At 37.6% G+C, this 22,500-nt stretch overlaps 3 protein-coding genes across 3 annotated transcripts in view; 1 reads left to right on the forward strand and 2 right to left on the reverse strand.

Moving 5' to 3' along the window:
- LOC138051833 (AP-2 complex subunit mu-like) overlaps positions 1-3,137 on the reverse strand; it is a 21,336-nt gene extending 18,199 nt beyond the window's left edge. Inside the window, exon 1 of the mRNA XM_068898120.1 lies at positions 2,898-3,137. Coding sequence (XP_068754221.1) covers positions 2,898-2,971 — 74 coding nt within the window. The 5' untranslated portion in view covers positions 2,972-3,137. The remainder of the gene's footprint in view (positions 1-2,897) is intronic.
- Positions 3,138-3,245: 108 nt separating this feature from the next.
- LOC138051835 (nephrocystin-4-like) overlaps positions 3,246-22,500 on the forward strand; it is a 139,378-nt gene continuing 120,123 nt past the window's right edge. The window contains exons 1-13 of the mRNA XM_068898121.1: positions 3,246-3,424; positions 5,235-5,381; positions 7,183-7,249; positions 8,005-8,104; positions 9,160-9,218; positions 11,908-12,060; positions 12,583-12,650; positions 13,589-13,669; positions 14,585-14,641; positions 14,795-14,912; positions 15,751-15,893; positions 16,453-16,644; positions 18,253-18,482. Of these exons, the coding sequence (XP_068754222.1) occupies positions 3,263-3,424; positions 5,235-5,381; positions 7,183-7,249; positions 8,005-8,104; positions 9,160-9,218; positions 11,908-12,060; positions 12,583-12,650; positions 13,589-13,669; positions 14,585-14,641; positions 14,795-14,912; positions 15,751-15,893; positions 16,453-16,644; positions 18,253-18,482 (1,577 nt within the window). The 5' untranslated portion in view covers positions 3,246-3,262. The remainder of the gene's footprint in view (positions 3,425-5,234; positions 5,382-7,182; positions 7,250-8,004; positions 8,105-9,159; positions 9,219-11,907; positions 12,061-12,582; positions 12,651-13,588; positions 13,670-14,584; positions 14,642-14,794; positions 14,913-15,750; positions 15,894-16,452; positions 16,645-18,252; positions 18,483-22,500) is intronic.
- Positions 20,128-21,822, reverse strand: LOC138050955 (uncharacterized). The gene has a single exon (XM_068897181.1). It carries the CDS (start codon positions 21,616-21,618, stop codon positions 20,128-20,130), a length of 1,491 nt encoding a protein of 496 aa, XP_068753282.1. The 5' UTR covers positions 21,619-21,822.

Raw genomic sequence — 22,500 nt, forward strand, 5'->3', positions numbered from 1 at the left:
GAGCATTTTTAAGGCCACAATGTACATCTTAAAACTGAAACATGTACACCGTATTATTGTTTTTTAACAGTTTATTCTTATGCACCAACCCTGTAATATTTTATTGAAACACCATTAATATGGGCCACAAAGTAAACAAATTCATTTCTGTATAAAGGCAAGGATATATCATCCTAAAAATGAGAAGAAACCGACAGAGTTCTTAAATATTATCGGACAGTTCGTAAGATACATGACTTTGTAGGAATGTTTCATTTGCCATGTATGTTTGTGATTTGACAGGAAGGGACTTTCATGAATCGACCGACATACTGTAATATTTTGAGATGGAGCAATTAATATTTTTGAAAATAGGAACTTCTGATGCCATTGTATTCCTTGAACATGCATATAAATCTTCTTAAGATTTGGACAAGTGAAAACTTGTTCAATTGATGCTTGCCCGTCCTGCGACCTGCAATAAGAAAGCGCTAGCCTGAAGCGTCGTTCAGTCTAGCCCAGGGCTATTGGACAGTCTTCTTGCATTGTTGTGCCCTGTTGCTCACTCTCCTTAAAAACCAAAATTAATTTTTAATTTAATTTGATTTTAATCTGATCTCTGTGGTTCACTTTTAGAAAAGGAACTTTACACTATTTCAATTGAATTAATTCTTAATACTTTACGTGCACAGTTACACATAATTATTTATAACCATTAGACTTATTAAAATGTTCAGACCAAAGGTATTTTATCATTGTTAGTAAGCTTGACACTTTTAATCGTGAGAATAAGATTTTTGGATTTTACTCTGTCTAACATCAGATGATTTTACTTGTAAATGCGGGCCACTTCAACGATGGATGGGTTTACAACATCTACATTGTAGGTCCACTCCAAAACTACTGGTAAGTCCCCTTTAAAATTAACCTCTTCAATCCTGAGAGTGATCGAAGCAAATCATGGAAAATGGCAAAAGTGATTCATAGAATGTGCATTGCCGCAGATCATTAGATTGATTTCCCAAATATCAGTACTGTGCACGTGGACTGTGCTGTCAAGAATTAGGCTGATATTGTTTCCCGCATTGCCTTCAGTGTTTTACTTTCCTTTAACTACTGCATTACGAATGGCAAATTGTACTGCTACACTGTACATCTGCCGAGAAGTTTGCAAGAAGTTGTTGCCTACTTGTACAAGCAGACATGACCAAAATCTTCCCAAATGGAAATTTCACTTTTTTCCCTAAGAAAAATTAATAATGTCGGAGTCATAAGCTGATTTTAAAAATGATTCGCAGTGACATAACTGCATGCTTTGAACTGCTAAATCTTTGTTTTAATACGGGTGTTTCCCTGCGTCAATTCCTAGATGTAGGGAAAAGCCGCCGTTAGCCATGTGTGTTTTTTGGAGTGGCTAGGGAGATTAAAATGACAAGTGACTGGCTTAGATGCATCCTTGTCATTCTTCTCAACATCACGAAGGTGTTCACGGAATCGGTCACCTAGTCGTCTACCTGTCTAGCCAATGTATAATTTATTGCATAACACACAGGCTATGCAATAAATGACATTTGCGGCATCCGGATCATTTTGGAGTAATTTAAAATTATTAAGAATGATACTTTTGACTGCGTGATTATGAGGATGGAAAGTGAGGGAGAATGGAATTCTGTCATTCTTATCTTTTTGTGACGTTTGTAGTACTGACTGTTGATCAAATTGTTGGGTGCGATGATGGCCCGCTTTGACCACAGAGACAGGATAGTTTTCAACTCTGAACGCATTCCAATGAATCTCACAGTAAACCGGCCTCATTGCTCAAAAGGACACAACGCCAGTATTCAAGATGCCTTTGCAACTTTCTCCCATGCATGAAACAATCATTTTGAAATATTTGACAAAGTATTACAGATTGCGTAAATGGCGTTTTGTTTGCGAATGAGTATGTATATTCCTTAATTCTTTTTCCAGGTGAAATTGATTTCACTGCATTTCACGGTGCCATTTGTTTTTTGAAAGTCTTGCTTCGTGATTTTATATTGATAATTTTATATTCTTGTAGATCAAATGATCGTCAATTTTTGTTGGCAAAAGTGATGTCTTTCAAAAAAATGGCCCAGTTTTACGTTTTAATCACAGGGAAATATTTATAAACCATTTCGGAAAATACCATAATACTCTTTCTTTGTCCCCCCAAATTTTGCTTAAGCATTGTTTCCAGTTTCTCTTGGGACTTACAATGGTCCCAAGAGAAAACAAAAACAATGCTTATGCAAACTTTGGGGGGACAAACAAAAAGTATTATGGTATTTTCCGAAGTGGCCTATTCCCCTCGTTATGTTATTTTTTGATGCAGCGAGAAGCAATTTTCATGTGGGCAATTTTCTTATGCTCGTTTCACAAGCGTTTTTTGGGATGCTTATTTCTGGTCTGCATTGTACAGTGGTAATTGGCAATTTTCACTATAGCGTCATTTGACTGCAACTACCAGAATTCAGTTTGTTTTTCTTTTCTTAGCTAAATTTTGTATTCCTAGTGGGGTAAAAATAACAAAAGCTCTCATTCGCATTAGCATGAGAAAGGCAAGGATTCTGGTACTTGTAGTTAGACGGCATCGTCATGCAAATGCCGTATCGTGACATGTCACACAAGTTACAAAAGTTTTTTTGGTTGTCGGGCAATGTTGGCAGGCAACCGAGACGAGTACTGTACCTACTTGCTAACTCCATAATTTCAACCTCGTGGTTTGAATTGGGCCAGAAATTTGCTATAATTTGCTATAGGATCTTATCTACCCCAAAAGATTTTCAACAATAGCACACATCTCTGCATCTTCATGGCACTTAAGTAGTAAAACATAAGAGATTCAAGATTCCAATCTGAAATAAATCAAAGCTTGCAGCAATATATACACTTACCCAATATCATCCCGGTAAACTCGAGAGATCAACACCTCTCCTTTATGATTGTACACAAAAAATCCGCCGATCATTTTCGCGTTGAATTACTTAGCTGAAAGATAAAACCCTGTGATGCTAAGGAAGAACTTTCCAGTGGCAGGATAACAGAGGAAACCCAGATATTGAGCTGAACTTCACGGGATTTTGACCTACACGGTTCTCACACCGCCATTTTTCTCGACGAGCGGACACCCAACAGAAGTCATAAAAGGAAAATCCTACCATATTTGGATTAAAATTCTTTTAGAGCCCAGACTACTCTACTAACGAACTTTGCACGGTGTTTTTAGTAGCGAGGCTACAGATTTGCGCCATGGTTTGTTATGGCGGACGCAGAAGAGGAAAATTGGCCGGAATTTTTTGAAAACAATCGCCTCATTCCAGTTCATCCCAACAGGAGGAGATCAGGATCACAGGAAAAGCCTAATATTCCTTTCCGATTGTTGTTCAAGTCGTTAATGGGAATTTCTCTTCCTCCAACTATTGTAAGTTTCTATATTTTTCAATTTTAACAGTAACGTAATGAATGCAATTGACGCATTTGATCGTTGTTGTGCTTTTTATTCACAGAAACTTATTAAATTAAACTTTACTGTTTCCCTTTCAAACCTGGCGAAGAATCTTACTTTGATATGTGCAATACAATAATGTACCTGTGTATAGGACGTTTTTAACTAACCTCTAGAGACACCAATAACAATAACGAAATGTACGACTTCTGGTGGACGAACAAAATTAAAGAAGCTAAGAAGAGATCTTTTGTAGTTTCCGTCCACCAATATGGCGGAGATGACGTCACGTGAAAACTTCAAATACGTATATACCACATATTAAATAGGAATTGTCCAGAAATTTTTTGTCTGGCGATATGCCACTAGAGAATTTTTTCCTCAGTATATGTGTACCATAAGTGATACTTTATCATGGAAAAGCTTGCTCTCAAATGCCTCCTTCCATTTCCAGAACTTCTCCCTCATTCCCTCCATCGTCTCACTCATCAAAACCAAGTCATTTGCATACAACATCTCACTTATCAAACCCAGTGCTGGAAATAATTTTTCTTTATTCAGAGGACATATGTCCTTTCAAATCTTCCTTTTGGTCAGACATTTGACAAATTGGACCGGACATAATTTATTGACTGACAACACCTTGAAGAAGACTCAAGATGTGCTGGTGACATGCTCGGTCATCATGTCCGATCATAATGTGAAATTGGCCGGACATTTTCAAAACTTGGTCGGAGAATGTCTGATGACAGACTGTTATTTCCAGCACTGCAAACCATTTCTCACCTTCTCCCTAACCACGTCAACCACGATTGCAAAAACCAATGGCGACAACACGGAACCCTGGTGCACACCAACTTTCACCTCAAACTCCTCGGACAGCTCTAACCCTCTCAACTGGCCCTTTCACAAGTCCGCTTCCACATTCCGATCCCACTCATTCTCTTCATTCAAAATTCTTTCCATGTGCTCTTTCCAGACTTTCCCTCTATCTTTCTCACTGAAACTCAGCCTACCGTCGCTTCTTCTCATGCATCTTCCTCCCTCAACATCTTTCCCATCCTTTCTCATTGACTTCACAAGCTTGAACACCTTGTTTGCATGCTCACTCAACCCTCTCAGCTCCCGCTCAGCCGCCTCCTTCATTGCTTTTGCAATCACCTTCTTTGTCTGATTGTTCATGTTCTTGTATCTGGCCTTGTTCGCCTCAGTCCCACTTTTACGCATCTCCTTATGCGCATCCTTCTTTCTTGCTATCGCTTTCTTCGTGTCCTCGTTCCACCACCATGTGTCCCCTTGATGTCTCCTCCCTTTCTTCTTCCCACATACTTCATCACATGCCTTTAACACCCCTTCCTTAAAACATTTTCACAAGTCTGGTGCATGGTTTATTTTGGTCCGTCAGTAGCAACGAACAGTTTAACAGAGTTTATGAATCTTTCAAATTTTGTTGTTATGAAATTTCATTGTTGTGAACGTTGATTCTCACTAGAAATGACAAACCTCGGTGATTAATGATTGGTAGATTTCAGAGCGCAATCTTGATACTGGGAGATCTTGAGTCTCCCAGATTATCTGGGAGAGTTGACAGCCCTGCTTTTGCTGTGATGTTACGTTCCTTCAATCATTTGCCATTTTCAGTGGTTTTTTACATACAAGTATTGCAGGCTAATATTTTGTTTTAACAAACTGCTGACAACACGCTGTTTTCAGGGTAAAATGTTAACCATCCTAACACTGTCGTTTTGTCATGGAGTGTAATTAGAGTTGTCATTTTTTTTTTCAGGACATCAGTTCCCGGAATGTTGAATTCCAACTTCGATTGACGTTTTATGATACTGCTAACAAATATTTCTTTGGAAGCACTTGGCTAGGGCCTTATCTTCCTAGCAGTGATAATGAAAATGGACGGCACAGAGTCATCTGTGATGAGGTATATGGCATGGGTAATTTGAATGGACATGTATAGTATGGCATACTGCGCAGGAGGTTCATGTCGGGCACCGGGCAAATTAACTGCCTGTGCACACTCTTTTGCTTTGACTTTGCTGGGCGGTTTTCATTTTTTTGCTTACTTTGTTATATCAAAAGCATTAAGAATGCCCCACTGCCAAACCCTGATGACCTCCGGAGCAAAATTTGAATTATTTCCTTGACTGTGGAGGCTATACATGTAGGGCCATTACCTTGAAATACATGTGTGACCTTACCTGAGTGTGCATTCATGGCTTTCTGTTTTTTAAATGTAATCTATTGCTCAAAAATGCATGTGATGAAAGACCTTCTGGGTGTTTTTGTTTGGTGGAAAGAATTATTGTTTCCTTGATAATCGTGTACAATGATGGTGTTTTGGCAAGGTAAAAATATGTTCAGGCTCCAAAGTTGTGGCAGGAATGCATACAATATACCTTGGTAAAACCTCGGTAATTGAAATGGTGCAGCAGCGTTTTAAAGTCTTTGTATATTAGTTATCCACAAGATTTGAATTACGTAATTGTACCAATTAAAGAAAACTATTGTATTGATTAAACAGGTTGCGGAGTAAAAAATTATTTGCTACATTCTCACCACATGAGATCCCCACATCCGAATTCTGTGCTATTCCACTCAAAGTGTTGAATTTACACTGTAATAATTTGTCTATTCAGTTTCCTCTCTCACTCTTGGCAATCTTGCTATGCCTTTCTTGGAGGAAAATGGAATGGTTATTCAGCAGGGGACAGTTCAGATCTCAACTCAATTAAAATGTTGTTGCATGAACTCATACAGAACTTGCCATCAGTTGTGAAACCTTCAAACCTTCAATCTGTTTTAGAACAGATATATAAGCTCAAGTAGAACAAAAAAATAATTTGGCTCTTGAAGACTCAAACATCTTTCCTAGAGCAAGAACTCTTAGAGGTCAACTGGCAGCATTTCTCACTTAGTAGAGAAAATTTAGAGCCAATACCTATCTTCAATAATAAACTGCTGAAAATTTAAGAAGTGTTGCCCAGTTGCAAACATTCGTGAAGGATAATAATTACCGCAAGTATTGAATCAGATGTTTTATGATGTGATGTGCCTGTGTGAATGATGATAGACTACATTGTAGCTGTTCAGCAACAGGCGAAAGGGAACTGAAAAACCAGAGTCTTCATAACACCAGTCGGATGCTTTACCCACTCAACCGCATGTTGGATGTAAAAAATGATTGCATAAAATGTGTTTGCATGTGGATTCGACAAGCACTGTCTTTTGTATAGTTTCAGCATGAATTGTATATTTAATTAATTATACAAAAGTCTCAGTAAATAAGTCTAATTGGCAACTGAGCCATGGAGGAAACACCCAATGAAAGGATGCGCACCACACACTGAAATTTGATTGGTTAGATTTCATTATTTTTTAAAAACATTGATCTCTGATGTTCATTCAAGCAAACCTTGGGAACTTAAATAATTTTATTATCAAAGTTGAGAAATTTGAAATCTTGAGTCCTTCTTAGCGATGATGTACAATGGTGTGATTTTTACACTAAATGTATCTAAGCAAGTGTTCTGCCTAACAAAGAAAGAAATTATGGTCAATATAATAAATTGTCCTCCAAATCCAAAAAAAAAAAAAAGCGAAAGGAATAGTCTAAATTTATTTAAAAAAATGATTCATCAGTGCATTCATCAACTGTGTGATAAAACCCCCTTTAGGCCAAGTTTAGTCATTCTCTCTCTATTTGTTTTTTCATTTTTTTAAAGGCTGTGTATTTCTACTCATCACTGAATGACATCACATGTGTTGGGGTAGTGGAAGTTACTGGGGAAGGTAAGAATCATTATTATTGTAATTTTATAATGTACAATGTAAATGAGATGTACAATGCAGCTCTGAGATAAGCGTCCAAAAAATTGTTGACAAAACATGTGACACTACACAAAATGCAGTTGCACATCTACATTGTATACAGTCATGTAATTGTATGCATAAATTTGTCTGCACGTGCAATTGATGCATCTGATTAGTTGAGCTTGAGCTCGTTTTTTTTTTATATATACTTGTATTCAGCAAAGCATGTACCGGTACTTGGGATAAAATGGTCACTCCGAAGGTTCTGGTCTCTTTTCTAGTTATGGACACTAATTAAAATTAGTAATTCATTTAAAGAAATGTGGCACAATGCAAAGGATTGCTTGCACTTCACTTCCAATAAGTGTCTGAACTGGAGTAGAAGCAAACCTAAAATTATAGGGAAAAAACTACCACTTCCAAAAGTAGCAAACTGAGCCTTAAATTGATGATCTGATCTAGCTATTAATTTTCATAAAATCTTAAGTAAATCTTCTTTTCAATCAGCAGATATCTTAAAAAATGTACAAAAGGCTAAATTTGTAAAGGTTAAAAAGTTTTACATATAGTCAGGCTACATATAGTTTTTTGCAAAAATAGTTTTGTATAATCAAAGTTTGAACTGGTATCCATGCATCAACTTTTGTTGCATATAATTAAATTCAAAGTAATTCCATTAAATTGAAATTTATAACATTTCATTCTGTCAATTATTTTTTCTCTTTAAAAATCAGTGGGTGGTCAGAGCTTTGGGTGTGGCTGGACTATAATCAGAATATTCGATAGAATTTCTGAACTTTCTGAGACAACCTCAAGACAGCCTGGGGCAAAAAGGTAATGTGTCAGTTACATGTACATGTAAGAATAGCCTTTAATTATGCAATGTCAAAATCAAAGAGTACATGTACCTTCCCAGTTTTTCAGAACTGAGAAAAGCTTAGTGCTGTACATTGTGCGTAAAAAGCCAACAAACCTTGACCCCTCACGCAGCAGATCGAATGACATTAAACTGTTCCTTGTACAGTGGTAGTCTCAGTTGAAAACCATTTGAAGCACTTGAAAATGAGGATCAAAGCATGGAAACTAAAAAATGAAGCACCATTTGCTTACATGTAGACTTTAACTGACTACATGTACAGTATAACTGTAGGTACAGGAATATACTGTGGCCATACTCACTATTATTATTCCACTATTACGCCATTTTACCATATTTGGTCAAGAAAATGCGCAAAATATGAGACGGTAATAGACTGTAGTGTCCTGGTACGTTTGACCGGTTTAGAACAGAGCAAATACGGGCGGAACGGGAGTTTTCAATGAAAGAAATTGTTTTCAACATGATACAAAGACTGAGAATTTAGAGAATTTGGTTTGTGATCTCTTGTCACTCGTCTTTTCGTTTATCCAGTCAAATAAGGACATTTGGCCGGCTTTTGTGCTGTTTACATCGTTCGCACGCGCCCGGAAGGACAGATGATGGTTTTTTTTAAAGCACTCTCACCAAATAAAATTGAAGCAAAATAATACATTTTTGTAGTGGAATAATACCTCTTATGCGATGGTTTAACATATAATACTTGCGGACATTTTGCTCATTGCTTGTAAACACTACGCAACTCGCAAAATATCGTCGCGTGTTATATGTTAAGCCCTTGAATGATTTACATCACCTATTGTCATTAATGTTCCAACCAGAGATCTACTGGCTGTTGAAACAAGGGTTCTGTGGTTGGCAAAATTTAAATACAGTGTATCAAATAAGAATTGTTTATAAACTGTGAATATCGCTTGTGGTTATGAAGATAATAAGTTTCTTGTTACATGTAGCTATTAAAGGGAAAATTGCGTGACTCTTACTGGTTGCTTACGATTTATTTTAATATTAGCCTCCCTCTTTACTGTGGCTCCCCTGCTGCACTGGTTACGATTTCCGAAAGGATTGAAGGTATTCTTTTTTAACTTTGAAATTGTACAATGTACATGTATTTCATGTAATTTACACAGTGACTATCAGATAGAGTGGTTTTCAAATGAGTGTCATAATACCAAAACCAAAGTAATTACTTTGGTCAAGCACGGAGACAATCCAGTAAACCAATCAAAACTCGAAGTAATTACACGTAGCCGACCCAAAGCGCGGGAAAATGTGTACGCACAAGCCACGATTGGTTTTGGTTTCACTTCTGATTGGTTGAAAAAGTGGCACGAGAACTTTGAACCAATCACTGAGTGAAGTACATGTAATGCAAAACCAAAGTAATTCTCTAATTACTTTCGACACTCAATTGAAAAAACCGCTCTATTTAAGTGATTTTTAATTAATAAGTTCAATTATTGCATTTTGAGGTTTTTTTGATTACAGTAATGCATTCCTCCCTGAAGTGGTCTCCAGTGACTGGTAAAATTGTCTGGCATTAGACAGTGAGAGTAAAATCTATGAGTCTCAGTTTGGGATTGAAAGGCTTCACTTTAAAAGTTCACTTTAAATAAATTTTTGTTTTTCATAATGTTTGGCAAGATGCAATCAATTGTTGCTTTTTGTCCACTTGTAGATGTTGCGGGTCATTTTGTTCCTTTATAGGTTAATTTGCAACCAAACTAGATCATTTTGTTTCAACCAAGGTCAATTTTGGGTAGGTACAAAACACAGGTCACAGGTCATTGTTTTACCAATAAATAGTATTTGTTGGGGAATTTTCCACTGCACTGGTCTGAATAACAGAGGAGTGTATCTTTCCTTTTGATTACAGTGTACACTTTATTTTTTCTTCTGTTCAATCCTTCACAATGCTATTCCTATCGACATCAATCTTAACCTGATACCCTCTGTGGTGTACCTTTATTATTTTGTTATTCTTCAATGAGTAGTTTTGTGAGTTTTTGATCTTTCATAGGGGTGATTGCCTGCTGTGACTCCATGTCTAAGTCTGAATTCTCTAACCTGCCTCTGCACCTTAATAACCCCCACGTTCCCACAATTTCAATTTGTAAGCCAGTTCCTGGTATGATTTGTCATTCTTCAGTTCTTCTTGACAAGCCTTGATGCATGTGTTTTCTGTTGCAGCTATTTCGTCTGTGTGGAGTGTGCTTGTTTTCCGCTCTTGTCCTTTTCTACATGTACTTGACGGTAAATTAAACAGGAAACATTCAACCCACTCAGTCACTCTCAACAGCCGTCCATACGTACTGAAGTTGTTTACGTCCAACACCTGCGTGACACCTGTAGTGATTTTTTTGTCACGCCTGCCACTGTCACGTTAACCCGCTTTCTCTCTTCGTTGCTCTGAGCGGTTTCACTGGCCTCTGAATTTGGCCATTCATTTTCTGGTCGGGATAGCCAAGTGGGACCTCTCCACCATATATGTAGGTCACCCTCTATCAGTCTTGAGGCTCTCTCACCCCTTGAACCAATGTCCGCTGGATTCTCTTCGCTTGAGCAATACCCCCATTCCTCCTTCTTAGTGACTTTGAGAATTTCGTTAGCCCGATGGCGGACAAATTATTGTTTCCACTCCCCATTGTTTGCTATCCACCAAAGAGCTGTTTTGCTGTCTAACCACAAACGTATACCGGATATTCTGAGTTCCTCTTCTAAGGCGTTCTTAACCGTGTTCATGAGTGTACAATGTAGCAAGAATTTTGCCGGACATTAATTCCAATCGTGGTATCGTCTGCATCTTCACAGGGGAAAGTCTCGTCTTGGATGTTAGCAATGTTGGAGTGATGATTCCAGAAATGTCACACACAAAATAAATAACGGCGCAATAGGCCATTTTGCTAGCATCGGCAAATCCATGCAATGAACAATTAACCTAATACCCTGGACTACTCCATAAACGCATCTTGGAACATGAACCTCTTTCGCCTCCTTCAAGTCTCTCAACCATCTTCCACTGTTTCTCGAATTCGCCGGTTAACCTTTCGTCCCATTCAACTCTTGGAATAAAACTTTCATTCCAACTAGCACTGGACTCAGTAAACCTATGGGATCATACATACCTGCAATCACCTTCAGAATGCTTCTATGAGGCCTGAAGGGCCGAAAAAGTTTTGCCACTAGAATATCTGAGCTGGCGACCAAATTTGAAAACTTAGGGGCCAGCTGGTCCCTAGGGTTTTTCCTGAAAGTGGAGCACTGAACACGGTAACGTAGCTTGAAACGAAGTGACCTACAGGTAGTTTGGTTGCAGTTTAACTTAAGCGACAAAGTCACCTGCAACATATACATGTAGACACTACTGCATGTGACCAACAGGGAAATACCAGTTCCTGTCTTTTCATTGAAGTTGAATTTTTTTTAGACAGGTACAGTGTATAATCTTGTACAGCCAAATGTGCGATCAACTGGGAATAACTGATGTTTATAAGAGGGCTTCAGGATGGTGAAGTGGTGAAATCCCTTGCCTCTCACAAGAGTGGTAGGGTTTCATATCCTGGTTGTTACTTGTACAAACAGTTAAAACAAGGGCTGAGTTTATGCATGTTATCAAAGCCACCCCATAAAGGGTGCGAACCTCCAACCCAGAATTTCTCTTACCAGTGTGCATGTAAGTAGGGGTTATGTATGGGCCCAACAGATAATTGCAACACAAAATCATTGTTTTGTCTTCTTTCATTGTATTTTTCTCAACCAGAGTCACCTAGTTTGCTTCCAGTTGAGGCTTGTAGTGTAAGTTATGTCCTTCAAATCCACCCAGTGCTTGAGAAGGTGTTTCATCTGATTCCTGAAAATGCTATCATGAGTGGTGATGACTTTGTGCCAGGGATTTTAGAACCACAGCCTGATGGTAAGTACCAAATTAGATTTATTTATTTTTAGTTGACGGAAGAGAATTTAGAAATCAAGGTATATTTGTTATAACTGAAAAAAATCACAGGGCGTGTATAGCAAGTTACTAGTTGCATTATCTGGTCAGCTATGGTTTTCAGGCATTGTTTTCAACTTGCTTATGGTTTTTTGAAATGAACTTCTTTGTGAATGACATTGAAACGTCTTACAGTTTAACCTAATTTTATATTATAAATTTAAAGTAATACCAACCCAGAAACTCATCAAGAATGTTGCTTCTGGTTTAATGTAATTCAGAGGGTTAATGCCATGGATTTTTGGAAAAACATATGCTATAATTATAATAAATTATATTATTATAGATTTCAAAATTGATCAGAGTTAGTGCTTGATGTCTGTGCTTTCGTTGTGAATTTTCTTGTAGGTCATGCTCCCTTCCTCAGGAAACTGATCTGTTAAGTACAGTGTACATGATAATGATTAACAAATTATAGATACCTGTCAATATCTTTTTCACTAGGCTCTCGAGTGATTGACATTTTGAAGAAACCAAGGCTGGCTAAGACTACTCCAAGCTTTATCAATAAGGTATAAAATTGCATGTTACATCAACATGCACATTCAATACAATACAATACAACATTCTTTATTTAACGAAGGTAACGTAATTAACCCAAAGAGTTATCTAACTTATGGCCTTCATAACGGCACAAAATACACATATAAAAACAATGCCTAATCAGCTATGTACGACTTACAACAATAGAAACTGAAACTTGACAAATGTATGGTTAAAAATAGATATAAGGTAATCTACGCTAATTACCTTTTAATACAGTTACAATAAAGAGAAAAACGACACCCATGACATTCAAATAGAAATGACCTCTTAGTGAACATTTCTGCTCAGTTGTCAACTCTCAAGTTTGCATGGATGCACTTACTCCTTACCATTGTTAGTTCTTTGAAAATTACCAAGCAAAGCTGTACTGGTTTTTACAATTATTGTAATTTGTCAGAAGTGATCATTTATCATTTATGGATTCATTACGGTAACCATACCCAGGACTGTCAAATATAAAGCTGGTAGCTGGCTAAACCCGCCAGCTAGTAAGCCATTTTCAGTCAGCTACTTTCGTGTCATTTTAACAACAAGTCAAAATGAAGAATCTTTATACTCAAATTTTTCAAAATTGTTCAAATGGTTGAATTTGGGAAAGAAGCATGTACAGCTGTACATGCATTCTAAAGATTGTTAAAGCATCGCAGTCATGAATGCAAGCATTAATGGAACGTAGGAAATCTAGAAAAAGGTTGAAGAGTTGAACAGCATTTGAACCAAATACCTATGTAATACCAGTGGAGAACTCTTCCAATATACTCTTCCAATCTTTATTTAGCGATCAAATTTACTGCAGTTTAATAGCCTTTCATAATAAGGCTAGGCTCTTCACACATGTAAATAAATGCATGTACATGTATGTGCTGGTGTTTAATAAATTAAATAACATTATTTTTTAATGCAGTTGAGTATTTCACTCTGTCCATCAATTGAGGAGTTTGAAGATGAGCTGCGTCAGATGCTTAACAGTGACCGACTTCATAAGGTAATGTTTAAAATAAAGTAGGCAAAATAGATAAATCAGCTTGGGATATAAAAGCAGTGTCACCTACATGTATGCATAAGGTAAGGCTGTTAGTCCACCGAATACAGATCTTGGCGGATGTCTGCTTAAACAGATGACGTACGTATGTGGAGAATGGTCATTGGGGAAGTGAAATGTGAAACACAGGTGAAATGAGTTTATCAATGATTAAAGTGACATCACATGGTAAATTGACCATGGTAAAAAAATAATTTGAAAGCTGATGTTTTGAGGGTTACAGTGTACCTTCCTTCTTCAGACTGAATTTTTTGGTGGCCAAATATTTACCATGATATCAATTCAGTTTACAATATTTTTTTATTACATGTTGCCACCTACAGTTGTTTTCTTGTTTAGCCATCTTGTATAAGCCAATAATATTAATCGTTGATTCATTCCTCACGGGACCATTAGAACCCACAAATGACCAGCTCCCAACTTCAGTGGCTTCATAGCTCAGTTGGTTAGAGCGTCGCACCAGTATCGCAAGGTCACTGGTTCAAACCCCATTGAAGCTCTGAATTTTCAGGCTTCTTTATGCAATTGCAAAAATTGCGTTTATAATTGCGATGATCATTGCTTCACTTGAGGAATTTATGAATAGCTAAAATATTAGAATTACAATAAATTTATTGTTACTTAGTACCTTAGAGTATAATGCACTTTAGCAGGCCAAAAAAAGCAAACTTTTCTTTCAAAGAAACTGCATGCTATCATCCCAAACTAGTGATGATAAACACTAAGTTCTTGCCTGCTTTCTCTTTTCTGCTAGTCTATTAGGGAATTAATTATTGAGTTTTTTTAAAATTAATAATAATTATTAACGTTTTATCTGTTGTCTGCCTTTAAAATTAAAACAACTTTCACTTTTTTCAGAACAACATAGTGCCTGATGATGGACTGCAGATTGGAATTGTTGAAAGAAGGCTGAAGGTGCGATTGCACTGACTTTATAAGCTGCTCATATTCACATGTACATGTAATTCTGTGTAATTAATGGATTTTGGGTAACAAAGCATTTTTTTTGGATGATATAAATTATTGTCTAACTATACTTACATTAATACTTGTGATTTTGCTGCACAGGTGTCAGTTCACAATGGATGGAAGTTTGTTAGTGAGCCCCACATTGTATATCTTGAACCAGAATATGAAGGAGGAAAATCTCTGAGAAAATCCCCAGCATCACAGTCACCATTAAGAGGTAAAAAAGTAGTTCAAAAGGACTCTTTGACAAGTTTTCCCCACAGTGTGTGAGAGAAACTGACATGCGCATTTGTACAAGAAGAGTGAGGGTTGAAAATCGGTTGTGTATAATCATAAAATTAAAACAAGTAAATAAATAAAACAAAACCATCCACAGTAGAAAAAAAAAACCGTCCATAGCAGCCCGGTAATGTAAACACACAGGGCTGACTCTTATTTGATACTGTCGTGGGAAACAAGGTGGTTTTTTTTTTCTTGAGTGATAAAGCAACCTGGTTACTTAATGTGGAAGCCTATACACAAAACAGCACCCTAATTTTGTTCTCCAGTTACTTAAATTATTTTGTGTAGGAGCCACATATCCAATATACAAGAACAACATCCCTTTCGGTGCATTTGTTCCACTACTAAATTAGTTTTCTGGAGGAATCAAGGTCTTTCTTGCTGATTAAAATTAAGAAGCATGGGGAAAACCCTTCCAGGAAATTAAGATCTGTCAAGGATTTTTAAGTAGGCATACAGGCATCTTGCCACTATTAAAAAGGTATAGTGGCTTAATTGTTTTAGGGGGAGAATAAAGCCTGGGAGGGCTTTTTTATCTTCTTTTGCATGTTTTAGCAATTTCTGTGCAACAAAGAATTTTAGAATGAGAGAAGCAGTTTTGTTGATCTCTCTTTCTTTATTACTTTAACTTTCTTATCATCATCCATACAATGTACCATATGATTTTTACAGTTCTTTGGTCCATTTATTCCTTTTTATTTCCCATTTGTTTTGTGACTGACATTAGATACTGTAGGTTACAGTGATTTATGCATTTTGCATTTTTCTTTCAGGCAAAGTTGTTTCCTTGGGCCTTAGAAGTCGACTGGAACTCAAGGAACTTGTCCATCATCCACTCTTTGCCATTGTCTTTGAATTGGAATATGTTATGTCAGAACCGTTTGCCCAGCCTTTGATCGGGATTAAAGGCAAAAAGGTCAGTTATTTCATAGCCTTGACTATCTTCTGTGATTGCCCAAGTTTAACCTGTGCTTTTCATGTCCACCCTGAGCATAAACTTGCTATACAATGTGACTTTTTTTGTGAAGTAAGCAAACTGTTCTCTGTCTTTGTTAATGTTTCTGCTGGCTGCAGCCAGCAACGTTTTGCCAAATTTTCATTGCATTTCATGACTGTCTTATTTCAGGGACTCAGATTCAGCTGCCTACAGGTTTCTAGGTTTCATATACATTGTAGGTTTCTCTAGGTTTTTACATGTACCTTTAACACAACAAACCTTGTATATTAATAATTATTGACATATTTACGGCGGTCAAACAACTTCCTGAAATACATGTATGTCTGCATTCCCAGGCTAAACCTTTGGGTTTGCGTGCATCTATGGAGATGAGCCCAGTGACAGAATAATTTTATTGTTTAGAAAGTCAGTTTATGTTCTGATGGCTTTTATTAACTTTTTCACATGTGAGCAACTGTTTCCTTTCATGCTGTTTTTTTCTTTAGTGCAAATATAGTGTTTCTTTATTTTTTTCCAGCCATCATTGTCTGGAAGTCTAATGCGCTCTCAGAACCAAACTATAACTTTATGTTGGGCCTTGTGGCTTCCGTTTGATGGTGGTGGTAATGATGAGAGAGAGACCATTGTGGAACTGAATGGTGGCTCTCAAGGATTTCCTAATCACAGGCTGGTATACACCGAGAACGTGCCTCAGCAAAGTGACGAAAAGGTTTGCTATAGATCTGTTTGCTTCCTATGTTTAAAAGACCTTTTTCCTTGAGTTCAAGTGCAGTCTCAAGGTTATTTAGCCAAGCACGAGGAATCAGAGCAAATCAAATCAAATGTTGGTTTTTGAGAAGAGAGGAAAACCAGAGTATCAGGAGGGAAAAACCTCTCAGAGCAGGGTAGAGAACCAACAATCTCAACCCACGTATGGCGTTGAATCTGGATATCGACCCTGGGACGCACTGGTGGAAGGCAAGTGCTCTCACCACTGCGCCAGCCCTGCTTCACCATAATTCAAACCTGGTCATTTTGTCTGGTTCAGCTACCCGTGAAATAAATTGACACATTTCCTAGAGGAAGCATCATTGTAGTCCACACATATGTAGAGCGGTATAGTACAAGACTTACTAACCAACTGCCTCACCTAACTTTGTGTAGTGTCATCAAATAAATTTCTGATTTGTCAAAACTAGGTGCACATGGAATAAATGGATATTGATGAGTTTTCATCACAAAATGCCTGCAAATTTGTCTTTGGTACTGAGGATGTAAAAGAACACAAATTTATGTAGTATTTCTAACAGGGAAATTATTATTAGAAGGTAGTGCAGCCCAGTGGATAGTGCGTTTGTCTTGAGATCCAGAGACCACTCTTTGAATCTGATTCTGGTAGTCCCTGGTTCAACTTCTCGGCTGCACTTGTAGATAGCCATTTGGTAACTTGCCTCTGGCCAGTTGGGACTCTAATTTTAAACCAGCTGTTGTTGTTTCATTGATTTCGTTTCATCAGTTATTAAAGTATGTATTGTTGTATTATTTTGTGTGTGCAGGGTGTGGAATTCTTATCACTCAGTGTGGAACATAATATATACAATAAAAAGTTATTCAAGTTGCAAATAAATGTGACACAATATTTAACAATTTTTTGCCGAAGGCGAAGTGATTATCGGTGAATATTCGTCTCGGTGAATATTCACCGATAATCACTGAGCCTGAGGTGAATAATTGTTTCAGTATAAATAGACAGGTGATTATTTCAAAAAAGAGAAAAAAAAAACATTTCAACGTGAAATCATCTTCACTTACAGTGGCAAAACGACTACTGGCAGCGATTTTGTCCGTCAAGATGATTATCGGCTGATAATCCGAGATTTTGTATAATCACCTGTGTATTTATACTAAAAGACAATATAAGACAATAAAAGCAAAGCAAAAACAATAACAATAGCAGCAACAAAATGAAGTAAAATAAATACATGTAAGCACTCTAAAAAGTCACATGAAGTGACTTAGACTAAAACACATGCTTCATGTGAAACATGGCTCCCTTTGTGACCTTTACATGTAACCTTTTGTTTACAAGCATAAAGATCTGAAAGGATAATGTTGTCAGTTGTTAAGTAAATATCTACTACTGTAACAACATTTTCTGGTATTTTGGTCCTGTGTAAATTTTAAATTTGATACAGTCAGGTTTGAAAGTTTTGGGTGCATCTTATAGCTGAGAAAATGCGGTATTTTTCTTCATTACACTCGTGGTTTATATTAGTCTTAATTCTCAATGACAGGTCTCTTGTACCCATAGGGATCTCTGTTGCTTTTTCTTTTCTAGAGGAGCAAGTCAAGTGGAACACTCAAGTTTATCTTTACTCACCAACGCAGAAGAACAAGCAGCTCAAGATCCTCTACTCATGGGTCCCAGATGATGATGCCATCCTCTGGCTTGTCCTCTCCTGGTCCATTAGATCCAAAGGGAGGAATGTTCAGCTCTCCCGACAGTCAGTCAGTAATGCCACTCACACCAGGAGTGGCAAGCAGGCCACCGCTTCCCCCAGGAAACAGGTAATGATAATTTATTATTGGCAAAAATAACTATTTTCCTTGCATAAAATTGCAAGTAGTGACACAACTTTGCAGTTTCCAGCAAGCCTAAAAGATTAAAATGTTTGAGTTTTCTTTGGAAGAGATTGTGGTTGCTTCCTCGACTGCATTGATCAACAGTGTTTCACACTTATTAAGAAGGGTCCTTTCAAATTAATCTGCAGTTCCAATAGGTGGTATTATACACTGCAACAACTGCAGAAAGCAGCTATATGTGACTTTTATATTTATCCTCCATCAATGAAACAAGACTGCAATATAGACACAAGTACATTTCGTTTTAATCACTGGTTTCAAAACAGAGTTGGTATAAAATCATTTCAAATAAGTAGAATGATACATTGTACTTGCCTAATGCCTTCTAGTTGCACCACATGTTTGATGCATATAGAAATACTATACATAATATACAGTACCACAACTATTCAAAACTCACTCACATGTTAAAAGAATTATTACAAGTTTGGCATAAAAAAATCAGCTACTGTAGACAACTGTGAACCGTTGACAAAGGGGTGACCGAGCCAAAGTGTCTTTGTAGTCTAAAAAATGCTGTTCAGTACCAAAATCCAACAGGAAAAGCCAAGATTTGCATAAATTCTTTGCATGGATCTTTAAAAAAGGTTCTACTAGTTTGCTCGCAGCAATGAAAGTTGGAAACTGTTTGTGGCCAATGGATTTAATAATTGGTTCCAATCAATGATTGAGTACTACCAGAGATTTGCATGAGTTCATTCATGCAGCATAAATATGTGCATATTTTATCATTCATACTAATTTTACTCTTCCAAACCTAATACTACTGGTAGTTATTTGTTCTTGTAAGACATTACTGATTATGAGTTCTTGCAAGACATTATTTTGTTCTTACAAATATTCTATCGTGTGAAATAAAATGAAGTGGTTACTTCGATCCTCATTGCATCTTTAAAAACACTTAAGGCTACATTGAGCTCTTGTTTTACCCTTCAAACTATGTATTGTTAGTCCTCTGACTTTCTTTTTCCACTGTCACCTACACAACTGCTGCTTGTGCCTTCCACCACTTGGCACCAACTAAATTTTACAATACTATGAATAATGATAAAACAGTTCGATGTTATCAACTAAAACCAGGGCAATAATTTACTTCTGTAGCCAGTCATGACAAAGGCAAAATTAACATCCAGAAAATGGTCTTGTCTAATTCTCTGATACACAACATCAAATTCTGCTTAAGGGATGTCTGAATCTTTTGAATGTGTAACATGATAAAGGATTTTTGGCACTTTCTATTTTTTTAAATGTTTTCCTGTTGAATGTGTTCATCTTTTAAAGAGCATGTTGGTTATTGTCAATAGCTCTTCTCTAAAAACCCACAGTCCTCAGATTTGTTGCAAAAGTCCACGATTCATTACTTGTGACTTACAATAGATAAGTGCATACAATAATTTTCCTTTGTACTGTTAAAGGGTGAAATGATGAAACAGTGGCACTACATAACAATCAAAATGCTCGCGATTGTTGAAGTCTGATGTGTTTTTTTTTTCAAATTTTGTTGTATGGAACGACTCATGCATCAATTGTCACTTTATTTGTGGAGTTGGATACGATTGTTCCAAAAAACTTAGTCGTCACCACCATCCTCATTATCACTGGAATCTTCAGAACTATCTTCTTCTTCTTCTTCTTCTTTTTCTTCTTCTTCTTCTGCTTCTGCTTCTGCTTCTGCTTCTTCTTCTTCTTCTTCTTCTTCTTCTTCTTCTGCTGCTGCTGCTGCTGCTGCTGCTGCTCCTCCTTCTCCTCCTCCTTCTCCCTCCCATAAGGAAGGACTCCTGGCTCCAGTGAAATTCCACGAATGGTCCTGGAATTGGATACGGTTGTCCCTGAAGACTCGTAGCCCCTTCTTGTTGCATTCGTAGCCAAATATCATATCCTCACATACTTTAAGTTCAGGTCGAAAGAACACCTCTTTTTCTTCGAGCACTTTAAGGTTTAGAAAGACGGCTACATGTGGTGGTTTGCAAACAAATGGATCCTTTGTCTTGCGCCCTGGTGGAGTCGCTCTCGGACTCATAGCTGCAATCTCTCCATCCTTGACAATTCTTTCAAGGCGCTCAAATACCACTCCAAATTGTCGGCGCCTAAATCTTGTGTAATCTCCAGTTTTCTTCGGGTTCTTTGCAGGAGGATTCTGTGTAGGGTGGTATTCATAAAAACATTCAAGGCTGTCATCAATCATCCAAATGAATTCCAGTTTAAGTTTCAAAGCAATCTTTTGGATCCACAGTCTGGCATAACCGGCTCCTTTCTCGTCATTTGGGAGGCTTATGATTGGGAATTTGTGCCCACAACACTCAACATACTCTTTAAACTCAGAAGGTCTCACCACGAGAATACGAATGGTCGACTCTTTTGTTACAATTTTATCTTCCGGCCAATCCAACAATGGAATCTTTGCTCTGCGATAAGAGGGCGTAAAGATCCATCTCATGTCTTTTCTGTCTTGGTTTATGTGTGTAATGTATTTATTGCCGCTCTTGGTATTGAACCATTTCTTTGAGTCACCTGGCAAATACATTTTCAACATGTACTCACAGTCAAGGTAAAAGTTATAGCTGGAGGAAGGGATATACTGATGATCTTTCAAAGAAAAAGCCTTCAACTTTTCGTTACCTTGGTTAAGAGATGGTTTGTCTCTGCTGTTTGTTTGGCTTGTCGTGTTATTACTCGCAAACGTTTTCTTCATGTCGCTATTCATGTCCTCTGCAAATTCTGGAATATTGTTGTAGATCTTTTCGAGATCAACCCTCTTTGAGGAGTCGGACGTTTGCCACTTCTCCCGGACAGGAAAAATCTTATATTCTTCAACCGCACTAAACGAGACTGGAGTAGCATGATCCCAAGGATGATTTTCAAGCCATTCTCCCTGCTCGTTTTCTTTAAGCCATTCTCCCTTCTCGTTTTCTTTACTTTCAGAAAACAATCTTTTTGGTTTTGATTTGGTGGCATTGTTTTTGGTACTTTTACCTTTTTGCTCAGGCGTTTGTTGGGAAGTTCCTGGTTTTGCGTTTTCCTCTTCGTTGTTGTCGTTATCTGTTATCGTTAAGTCCTTCATTTTGAGGATGTCTGCTTCCCCAGTGTTTTTCTTACCTCGGTTGTCGTTCAATCAGTTCACTTTCAAGAGCAGCTTTGATTTGAAGTGATCGAGCGTTATTTCCTCCACCCTGCGAGCAGAGCCTCCTTTTGTACTTTTCTTTACTGAGGAGGAGAAAAGTAGGCTCTGCCCGAATCTCGTCAACTCTTTGAAGCCGCCGCAGCCCAAACTTCTGGACTAGTCAATCTTGTTTTCTCTCGTCAAACCGGTTTTTCCAGTGCGAGTGTCCATTTAGTGACAAAACCGATGGTTATAATTGAGCCCGCTGGCATGAAAAACCAAGATGGCGGCGAGATCTGGCATATTAGGCTTGGGTTCGAGACTGTATCCTGGCAACATGCAGTGCATATTCAAAAAGACTCGATTCATGCAGAGCCTTTCTCGAGAACGCCAAAATTGAGCAAGCAAAAGAAAGGCTCTGCTAGCAGGGTGTACATGTATTTCCTCGTGGATCCACAGCCCTTTTGACAATAATTTGGTTTTATCAACGGAGTTGATAATGTAAATTGGCCACCGTACGGAGATTCTAAAAGCTGGACGTTTCGAGCGTTAGCCCTTCGCTCTGACGAAGGGCTAACGCTCGAAACATCCAGCTTTTAGAATCTCTGTACGGTAGCCAATTTACATTATCATCTCCGTTGATAAAACCAAATTTTTGTATTCTGCTTCCCCACCGACGCAGCACCAGTTTCTTTAGAAACTGCCCCCTTCATCCTTTTGACAATATTATGACGAAATTCATGATCAATAACAGGACAGACGCACAATGGATCGTTTTCACGTGTCGTCATCATTTTCTAAAATCCAAAACTAAAGAGCCACGAAAGTTTTTATCCTCATCAG

Source organism: Montipora capricornis, chromosome 6, assembly GCF_036669925.1.
Source record: "Montipora capricornis isolate CH-2021 chromosome 6, ASM3666992v2, whole genome shotgun sequence".
Lineage (NCBI taxonomy): Eukaryota > Metazoa > Cnidaria > Anthozoa > Scleractinia > Acroporidae > Montipora > Montipora capricornis.